Source organism: Dryobates pubescens, chromosome 1, assembly GCF_014839835.1.
Source record: "Dryobates pubescens isolate bDryPub1 chromosome 1, bDryPub1.pri, whole genome shotgun sequence".
NCBI lineage: Eukaryota > Metazoa > Chordata > Aves > Piciformes > Picidae > Dryobates > Dryobates pubescens.
In genome coordinates this window covers 4,748,615-4,758,982 of record NC_071612.1, presented here as the reverse complement: position 1 = coordinate 4,758,982, position 10,368 = coordinate 4,748,615, and the positions used below count along the sequence as shown (strand labels likewise).

The window sequence follows — 10,368 nt, the reverse complement described above, 5'->3', positions numbered from 1 at the left end:
GTCGGGGAGGCGACCACGGGGCCACCCGGGGAAGCTATGGGACCCCATGACACAAGGCAGACGAAAGGCAGCCTTGCTCTGTAACTTTATTCACACAGGGAGGTGCCCGGCAGCCCCAACCTGCCCAGTGCTCTGGGGCAGGCAGACTAGGCAGGGGGCAGGGTGTTCGGGGGTCTGGGCCCCTCCAGGACATCACTGGCAGGTGTTGTAGATCTGGACCTGCTGGTTGATGGAGGCCAGCACCTCCCTCATCTTGGCCTCCAGCCCACCCAGCTGGGCTGCCTTGGCGTCCAGCACCCGCTCGTTCCTCTCGTACTCCTCCTCCAGCACTGCAAGGACAGGGAGGACAAGGGGTCAGCCCAGCCCCTCACCACTGCCACTCCCCAGGCTCCCTACCCGGGCCTCACCTCGCAGCCGCTGCAGCTTGCCCTGGGCATCCCGCAGCAGCCCAGCAGCCTCGTCTCGCAGCTGTTGCGCTCGGCTGCCTGCCTGCTGGGCGCCCTGCGCCCTGTGCTGCACTAGCTCCTGCGCTGTCCGGTAACGGTCCCGCAGCGGCCCCTCTAGCACCTGCCGGGCAGCAGGTATGGTCAGTACAACCCCTACAGGAGCACCACGCCCTCCATGCTCCCTGTTCACCCACCTGCTTCGCCTCGCCAGCTCGGTCCCGTGCTGCACCAGCTGCCTCCTGGGCACGAGTGGCTGCCAGGCTGTTGTTGGCACGTTTCACCTTCAGGGTGTCCATCTGTCCATCCAGGAGCCTGATCCGTCCCATGGCACCCGCCAGATGCTGCTCTGCACTATCTGTCTGGGTCTGCATCTAGGGAGCATGGCAGATAGGCATGGTCTAGGTGCCCACACAGTGGAGACAGGGTCCTGCCCATCCTTAGGGTCGTAGAGATGGGGTTCTTACAGTGCCAAGGGCTCTCTCACTGTGCTGGATGTCACCAGTGGCATGATGCAGCGCCTGCTCAGTCATGCTCTGGGCTTGCTGTGCCTCCTCCAGTGACTGCTGCACTGCCTCGGCTGTGCTCCACACCCCCTCGGCCCGCAACCTGCAACCAGGGTAGCACTGCCTCAGAACCAGACTGACCTGGGGGGATCACTGTGCAGGGGCTGCATCTCCATGTCTTCTGGCTCACCTGGCTTGCTGGGCATCCTGCAGCAGTTGCCTGGCCTGGTGCACATCACCAGCTGTCTCCTCCAGGATGGCATCAACACTAGCCAGGCTGTGCACCCGTGACTTGATCTCCTCAGCCAGGCGGTGGATCTGGGCTGGCGCAGCAGGCAGTGACAGCTCCAGTACCCGGCTGGCCACCACCTCAATGCTCTCGGGATCAGCTCCCTCCTCTGTGGGCAGGAGCCATCAGTTTGTCCCCTGTGGCACTCTGGGGCAGAGGGGACAGGCAGACCAAGGGGTGGGGAAGGGCAGAGGGGAGCCATGGGGAGGGAGTGTGGGGCATGACAAAGGATGTTTGGAATGATCAAGGGGCAGGGCAGGGCCTGTGCAATGCAGCATGGTTCAGGATTGTGTGGTGGAAGGGTGATACAGCCCAAATGCAGTGCAAGGGCCATGTAATGCAGCACAATGCAGGTGCAGGGCAGTGTGGTGCAGGTGCAGTGAAGGTGCAGTGCAGGTGTAGAACCACAATGCCAGGCAGGGGTGGCAAGCCCCCCAGCACACCACCACTCACGGCTCAGGAAGGCCTTAATGTGGCTGATGAGCTCCCGCAGCTCCTTGTTGGAGCTCTCCACACGGGCCCTGGTCTGGTTTGCCTTGTCCAGGGCTGCCTGTGCTCGTATCCGGGCCTCATTTGCCTTCCCTTGGGCTTCAGCCACCTGAGCAGGGTCAGAGATACTCAGTGTCATCCCCAAGGACTGGAGGGCACAGCTGTGCCACTCACTCCCACCAGCGTCTGTGTACCTCGCACCTTGTGGGAGAGCTGAGCCATGTCACCAGCAGCCTGCCGCAGCTCCTCTTGGGCATGGCGTGCCCGGTCCAGAGCACTGTCAGCCGTGGACACGGCCCCACCACAGCTCAGACCCCCACAGCGCCGTCCCCCATCCTCATCTCGGCACCCAGCTCCCCCGCAGGGGCTCTCGGCACAGGGCACGTCACCCGTGGCACCGCACACCTGAAAAGCAGTGCAGGCTTGGGACAGCTCCAGGAACCACACTCCCAGTGCCCATCCCATATCCCACCTTCTCATTGAGTAGGTGAAGGCTCAGTGCCTGTGCCCTTGCTGCCAGGTCCATCAGTGCCCGCCGGCTGGCTGCATTTTGACGATTGAAGTCATCCCGCCGGCTGGCCAGGAGCTGCTCAGTGTGGCGCCGGGTAGCTGCTGAGGTGCTGACAGGGCTGGGCACAGTGCGGGTGGAGGCATCTGCCCAGCGCTCAGCCTCACGTGACTCCTCATAGGACTGGCAGAAACTGTCATAGGCACCTGAGGGTGGCAGGAGCACCATCAGACCTCCAGCCATGACCCTGCTGCCCCAGCCTGGCTCTGCAACGCAGCTCACCAAGAAAGTTGGAGGTCTTGAGGGCATGCAGCCTCTGCTCCAAGTCCTGCAGACTGTGATTGAGAGCACGAGCACCCCGGTCCACTGCACTCAGCACATGGCTGGCATTGAAGTTGGCATCTTGGGTGGCTGTCAGCTCACCCTCCAGCCGTGTCAGCCTCTCCGTCGACGCCCCAATCTGCTGCCTGCAAGGGAAGAGGGTCACAACCCACCACCGAGGACACCCTGGGAGCCACGCCCCACGCCGGGTGCTCACCGCAGCCCCTCCATGGCGTGTGTCAGGTAGGTGGCTGTGGCAGCAGTGGCATTGCGGGCAGCCACCACATCACGCACGGTGGCCAGGCTCTCCTCCAGCCGCTGAAAGGCACCACCAAAGGCACCGGCAACCCCAGTGTGCTGCAGGAGGCTGGCACGCTGCACCAGTGCCTGGGTGCGGGCAGCCAGGTCCTGCACCACACGGTCCCAGTCCCCAAAGCAGGGGTGGCAAGGCTGGCATGCAGGGAAGGTACCAGCAAAGCCTCGGGCGCACTGGTCACAGCGGACTCCAGAGATGCCAGGCCGGCAGTCACAGTGGCCGCTGCTACGGTGGCACTGGGCATTGGCAACACCACGGGGGTCACAGTCGCAGGCTGCAGGGAGAGTGGTGTCAGGGCACTGTGGGGCCTGCCACAGTTCCCTAGCTGGCACCACCAGCTCTCACCTCGGCATTGCTGCCGTGGGTCACCCCAGTGGTGCTCCTGGCAGTCAGAACAGGTCCGGCCCCCAAAGCCTGGTCGGCACGAGCATTGCCCTGTGAACTGAAAGACACAGCATGGCCAAGGCTGGCACTGCTGCAACAGTTCCCCAGTCCTGTCCCCTCATCCTCTGTCACTGCTGTGTCTCACCTGGTTGCAGGCAGGTGTCAGGGCATATTGGGGGTGGCAGCTGCAGGGCTGGCAGCCCTGCCCACTGCCCAAGTTCCAGAAGTTGGGGCTGCAGCGGTCACAGCTCTGGCCCTCCACGTGGGGTAGGCAATGGCACTGCCCACTGCGCCCATCACACTGGCAGTGCTGTGGCCCGCATGTGCTGGCAATGGTGCCCAGTGCATTGCAGGAGCAACCTGAAATTAGATGGGTGCTGAAAGGGGACAGGGATCTGGGGATAGAGAACAAACAGCAACAGGATGGAGATGGGAGGAGGTGCAGATGGTACGGGGACAGAGGCAGGGATGGGACTAAGATGGTGATAGGTGATGGTCAATGCAGGATGGAGATAGAGACTGGGCAGGGATGTGGTAGAAACTGGACACTGGTGGAATGGGAACTGCATAAGGGCCACTGATGTGGATGGGATGGAGATGGGGCAGGGGCAGGATAGAATCCAGGACAGTCAGGGTAGCAGTGGGGATGTGATAGCAATAGGGGCAGAAATGGGCATGAGATGAGGATGTAGGTGGAATGGCACAAGTTTGGCATAGGGACAAGGATGGCATCACACTGACAGGGGTGGGCATAAGGGACAGGGCAGGACTGCAGGGACCCCACAGTGGTGTGCATGAGCGAGGGCAGACACGGGTGTGCATGGTCCCCAGGAACATGCTGGGCCCTGAAGGCAGGTCTGTGGGTACTCACGCCTGCAGCTGTGCCGTGTGGCATCCCCGTAGTATCCAGGCTGGCATTCGGCACAGTGGGGCCCTGCTGTGTTGTAGAGGCAGCGCAGGCACTGCCCTGTGCGTCGGTCACATGCCTCTGGGTCCGTCACATCGATGTTATCGTGGCACTGGCAGGGCACACAACGCCCGCCAGGCTGCAGTGGGTCCCCATAGTACCCGGGAGCACACTCATCACAACGGGGACCTGACAGAACAAAGAGCTGGACAGTGCCTGGGGCAGGGGGAATCCCTGAGGGCACTGAGCATGTTGTTGTGGGCACCCACCTGTGTATCCGGGGCTGCAGTGGCAGACAACCTGCCGAGTGCGGCTGTCCTGGTAGCAGGAGGCGGCAAAATGGTGGGAGCTGCTGGGCCCCTCAGGGCAGGGGCACGGCCTGCAGTGCTGCCCGGAGCCCAGTGCTGGGTTCCCAAAGTGCCCAGCTGCACATCTGAGGGCAGGCAATTAGCAGCGGCCAGAGCTGCCAGTAGTGCTCTGCCCCGGTCCAGACCTGCCGGCAGCAGACCTTCCAGGTCTGGGCACACACCCCACTTACCTCTGGCACCTCTCTCCATCCGTGTGGTCACGGCAGCGCAGGCAGCTGCCCGTCTGGGGGTCACAGCTCTCAGCATGCCCGTTGCACTGGCAGGGCCGGCACATGGGGAAGCCCCAGTGGCCGGGCTGGCAGCGGTCACAGCGCTGACCGTGGGCACCTTCACGGCAGGAGCACTGCCCTGTGAAGCTGTCACAGACAGTGCTCACTGAGCCCTCGCTGCTACACTGGCACGCTGGAAGACAAGGCACCCACAGTGTCTCATTCCAGGTCACAAAAAGCATCCTTCCCCAGCACCCCCAGCTCTAAGGTGCCCCAGATCCTTTCCAGCTGGTCTGGCATAGGTTCATCACCCTTACCTTGGCACCCACTGGGCCCAAAACCAAAGGTTCCTGGGGAGCAGAGGTGGCAGCGCCGTCCCATGACATTGGGTTTGCACCGGCACTGCCCACCCTGGGGCTGGCACTCAGCGCTGACTGAGCCCTGGGGGTCGCAGAGGCAGGCTGTGAACAGAGAGTGGGGTGAGAAACAGGTGCTGTGGCACACAGGATGGAGCATGGAACAGGGTGCAGGACTAGACATGGGGCAGGGGACAGGGTGTGGGGCTGTACTCACGCAGCGCTCCACCATGCAGGATGGCAGAGAGGCTGTGCAGAAGGCTGGAGCAGGGTTCGGCCACAGGCGAGGGCCCTGCAGCATGGAAGGGCTGGGCACAGCGGTACCGCTCGAAGGTCTCCCTGCGCTCCATGGATCCAGGGTCACCCGCAATGAACATCTCCAGTGAGGAGTAACGGGGCAGGAGCACCAGCTGGAGGGGCAAGTCAGTAGGGTGTCATACCTGTCTCTCCTCATGTTCCCTACAGCCATATCCTGCTCTCCTGAATGGCTGCTGTTCTCCACCCCACTGCCCAGCTGCCCCTCACCGAATCAATGAGCACACTGGCAGTAGGATCCTGTTGAGAGGTGGCACAGCCCAGCTCCAGACGAAGAGTGTAGGAGACGCCCTGCTCCAGGCAGATGGGCTGGGGCAGCACCACATACCTGGGGGTACAAAACGGAGCACAAGTAGCCAGGTGCCTCTCACAAGCCCCAGCACAGCCCAGTCCCATTGAGGCACTCACCTGGCACCAGAGGGGAGGCTGGTGGAAAGCTGGTCATCAGCTGGGATGGTATTTCCACAAGGGCTGCTGGCAGAGACAGGGCTGGGGCGCAGCACCCTTACCCTCACCTCCTGCCAGGGCTCTGGGTGCTGCCATCAGAGAAGGGATTGTGTCAAACAGTCTCACTATCCAGTGCTCCCCAGCACCACCTCCCAGTTTGATGATACATCCCATGTGTCCCATGGCTTCACCATGATCACTGGTGCTCACCTGGGGCTCATAGCGGATGATCACATCATACTCCATGGAGAAAGGCACGTTGCTCACATGGAACTCCAACCAGCCACCTTCCTGCATGCGGGCAAAGCCTGTCCCCGTCCATGAAGCCGGGTGGTCTGTGGGGGGCTCACGCTCCACCACCAAGCCCTGATGTGAGGGGGTTGCAGGATGAGACCCCAGAAATTGCCGTGGCTGGCAGGCACCACTCCAACCTGCTGCCCCCTTGGAGCAGTTCCTGTTGTCTTGGGGACCCTGCAAAGAGCCACTCGGTGCCCTACTCTGTCTGATGCCCCCTACCTGATGCAGCCGAGCATCCTCAGCCTCATAGATGTAATGGTCCAGGTTGATGTGGTAGTAGCCGGGCTCCACCTGATCACACCGCCGTCCCACCACATGGCTGCGGCACGGGCACTGCCCTGTCTCCATGGAACACCTAGTACCCCAGCAGAACCATCACCCCCAGTGCCAGCAAAGAAGCCACTCACTCCCCGAGTTCTGACAAAGACTCACATGTTGTTGTGGGCACCGCCTATGTCACAGTCACAGGGCCGACAGCCTGGCAGGTCGTGGCTCAGCCCCCAGTGCTCAGCCTGCCAAGGACAAGGGTGTCAGGAAGCATATGGTGGCAGTGCCACAGCCCCAGGCACCATGCACAGCCCCTGGGCATTCTGTGTGGGCCCTGGCACAGCCCTACTCACCAGGCACTGGTCACAGCTGTGCCCAGTCACCAGCCGCTTGCAGAAGCACTCGCCACTGACAGGGTCACACCGGCTACCCTCAACCACCGTGCCACGGGGGTCACACTGGCAACCTATATGGAGAGCCAGAGGTGTCTGCTGGGGCCAAGCCACACACCCGTCCCTGGCAGAAGCCACCCCGGTACCTACGCTGGCAGCCCTGTGGGTTGGCGCTGCTGAGGCTGAAGAAGCCAGGCTTGCAGCGGTCACAGCGGGGGCCGGCCACGTGCTCCTTGCAGCGGCACTGCCCCGCAATCAGTCCCCGGGCTGGATCATCAGCGCTGTCACACAGCCCCCCATCCAGAGAGCCATCGGGGTCGCAGTCACAGGCTGGGGATGAAGACAGGGTCAGCACCCTCATGGCCCCATGCCTGGTCCAGCACCGCACAGACGCTGGCACCAACCTCGGCACACTGTGGGGTCCCTTAGGTCCTTGCTGGGGTCCTTGTAGTAGAAGGGCTTGCAGAGGTGGCAGCGGCGGCCCATGGTGTTGTGCTGGCACCCATCACACACAGCCCCACTGGCATTCCCAGTGGCCAGGAAGACAGCCATGTCAAAGTGGCACCGCCGCGAGTGCTCATTGCAGTCGCAGCCTACAGGGATGGCATCACAACATGGCACATGGTGCCCTAACCCCTCTCCTGGCAGGCAGCACCCTCAGTACCAAACCTCCCCAGTCCTGCCTTCCCTTATCCCAATACACAGCACCCCAACACCAAACCTCCCCAAACTGCAGTCTGCAGCATCCCACCCCACCCCCAGATGGTCTGCAAGATGCCATTCTCCATCTAACCACATCCCAGCGTGCAGCATCCCCAAACCCCTAGCATGGCACAGCCCACCAGCCCTGGCACCAGGATCCCTGCACTAGGAGCTCTTGTGGGGCACTCACGGCGACAGGCATTGGTGCTGGTGCCCTCAGCTGGACGCCAGGGCAGGTCATGGTAGAAATCCTGGCAGCGCTCGCAGTTCAGTCCCTGTGTATGGTGCTTGCAGACGCAGCGCCCGTGCACCTGCCGGGACACCACGGTGAGGGGCTGTGGGATGGGGCAGCGTAGCTACTCATCTCTATCAGGGCACAGGGGGCCAGCTTGCCCTACCATGCCATCAGTGGTGGCAGGGGCTCCATCGAGTGGGGCGCACTCAGAGGCATGCCCGTAGCAGAAGCAGTTCCCACGCATCACCAGCTCATAGAGTGCGTAGTAGTACTTCTCCTGGATCTCGCGCCGCGTGTCCAGCAAGTTGTCCCCCAGTGTGTGCAGCTTAGTGAAGTTTACACGCAGGTTGGTGACACGCAGCAGGTCTGGAGTCAGGAGAGACCCACATTGGCACAGGGCAGCCGGGCTTGTCCACACACAGCTTGGTTCTGTGGGGCACATCTGGGACAGACTGTGCACGGCCATGGAGGCTGTAGTTTACTCGACGGAGCTGGGTGCGGCTTGCACCATCAGGCTGAGCATGGCTTGGCTCACACACACGTGGCTGCACGTGGCCAGGCTGGGCTGCATGGAACTACAGTGGTTTGGCTCCCATGCAATACTTGTGCACAGGCTGGGGCCCTGCAGCCTCCCTCAGCAGATGTGGGCTGGGACCCCACGAGTGCAGAACAAGTGCCCTGGGCAAGGACACTTTCCTGAGTGTTGGGGCACCTACTGCTTCAAGCTGTGCCTGGAGTACAGCTCTGCCCAGGCCTTGGCAGGACAGGACACAGCTCTCCAGGACTGCAGCTTCCCAGCAGCCCTACCCTGTAGATCCCTCCCTCTTGCTCCCAGACTAAATTTAGCACTGGTTGATTAACCCACTGCATCCTGCACCCAGCCCAACTCCTCTACCCTGACACCATCCTGCACCACAGCCACTACTTGGCATTGAGGTCAGCTCTGGCACAGCCATCACCTTCTGTCACCCCAAACTTTAGCTGCTCCCACAGTGGTGGCAGGGGGTGAGCACTGCAGAAGGGACCCAAGCCTCCAGAGAGTTGGCCCAGCCCTGACCCTGCCATGGGGCTCAGAGCAGGGAGAGAGCCAAAATAGCTGAACCCAAAATAGAGCAGCCAGGCAGGAGCCTGAGGCAGACGACTCACTCTGGATAGCAGAGCTGTAGGGGTCCCGGATGGGGATGGCAGGGTCCAGCACCCGGTAGATCACCTGGAGGGACAGCAAGATGATGAGGGGAGACCACAGGCATCCCTCAGCCCTCCTGGGGTGTTGTCAGGGCCTCACCTCCCCCTCGGTGGAGGGCTCAATGTCAGAGTAGCGGGACTCGCAGATGACATCGTCAATGCGGCGCAGGGGCCCACGAGGGATGTCGGGGAAGGCAGTGGCACAGTCATAGGCGAAGTAGCGGTAGACCTTCCAGGTGCGCCCGAAGTCGGCTGAGCGCTCCACCAGCAGGGCCGCAGGACGGAAAGTCTGTGGGACACCCAGTTGAGGCATGGGCCATCCCTGCACGCCCTACGGACTTCATCCCATCCCATCCTGTCCTGGTCTGTCCTGTCCCAGCCTGGGTACTCACGTGTCAACACCCACCTTGAAAGTCATGATGAGATGCGTGAAGTGGAACTCGGCCTCCAGGTCCAGTTGGATGCTGACATGCTCCATGCCTGGGGACGGCATGTACAACTGAGGGGAGCTCCCAGACGTGGGTCTCCGGGGTTCAACCTCCCCACCCGGCTGCCGTCCAGGGGCGCGTCTGCAGCCACTGGCTGAGTCACACTTCCTCGGCGTGGGAGGAAAGGAAGGAGAGCCCCCCGGGACACTTCACTGCCCCCACCCACTGCTCACCATTCTCTGACTGCCACCAGGCTTTCTTGGGGCGGGGAGCGAAGGTAGTGACCACGTTCTCAATGCGGTGGCTGTTGGCGTTGGTGCGGGCATCATAGGGCCGCCGCGAGTCGCAGATGAAGCACTTCTTCTCCTCCTGCAAGCGGGAGGCTTGGTGGTGTGTCCCCCCATCACCGCCCTGTGCCCCCAGCCCCACCCAGTCCCCCTGGGCCCTCACATTGGTCTACATGCCACTCACCTGAAGGTGGCTGACAATGCAGTAGTGCTGTGGCCGACGCATTCCGCAGGTGGAGGTGGCACTCAGACGGGGGGCTCGTCCCACAAGCAAGTCCCCAGTGGCAGGGTAGCAGCTGCCGCGAGCACAGCCCTGGGGGGAGTCCGGAGCCAGGGCCCCCCCCAGCCCTGCGGGGGCAGCGGGCGATTGAGGTGGGGGTGGGAATGGAGACCCGGGGACCCGGGGCCCCTTCCGCGGCCGCCCGGAAACGTGGCGGTGGGGCCGGGATGACGACCGGAGTGGGGGAAACGACGACCGGAGCGGGGGGGGGGGGAAGTGCGGACTCACCGACCAGCAGCGGCAGCAGCAGGAGGGCGCCGGGACTCTGCATGGCGGGGCGCAACCGGGGCGCGCAAAGGGGGCGCAAAAGGAGCGCAAAGAGGGCGCAAAGTGGCCGCTCGGCAGGTGCCCTACGGTCCCGTCCCGTCCCGTTCCCGTCTCGCCCCGCCGGTCCCCGTCCCAGTCCCGGTCCCTCCCGCTCCCCCCCACCCCCCCGA

At 62.9% G+C, this 10,368-nt stretch overlaps 1 protein-coding gene across 1 annotated transcript; it reads right to left on the bottom strand.

Annotated features, from left to right (window-relative positions):
- Positions 1–78: 78 nt before the first annotated feature.
- On the bottom strand, positions 79–10,295 carry LOC104305126 (laminin subunit beta-2). The gene is made up of 33 exons (XM_054180307.1): positions 10,160–10,295; positions 9,836–9,999; positions 9,598–9,733; positions 9,343–9,416; positions 9,037–9,225; positions 8,898–8,961; positions 7,915–8,117; positions 7,707–7,827; positions 7,219–7,407; positions 6,965–7,144; positions 6,776–6,888; positions 6,588–6,667; positions 6,375–6,510; positions 6,069–6,224; positions 5,820–5,947; positions 5,622–5,739; positions 5,314–5,506; positions 5,058–5,201; positions 4,702–4,933; positions 4,433–4,596; positions 4,128–4,352; positions 3,402–3,616; positions 3,218–3,314; positions 2,774–3,146; positions 2,518–2,702; positions 2,200–2,441; positions 1,929–2,132; positions 1,692–1,836; positions 1,140–1,347; positions 911–1,052; positions 641–817; positions 408–567; positions 79–329 (listed from the first exon to the last, which is right to left on the bottom strand). Exons 1-33 carry the CDS (start codon positions 10,200–10,202, stop codon positions 193–195), a joined length of 5,337 nt encoding a protein of 1,778 aa, XP_054036282.1. The 5' UTR covers positions 10,203–10,295; the 3' UTR covers positions 79–192.
- Positions 10,296–10,368: the final 73 nt, after the last annotated feature.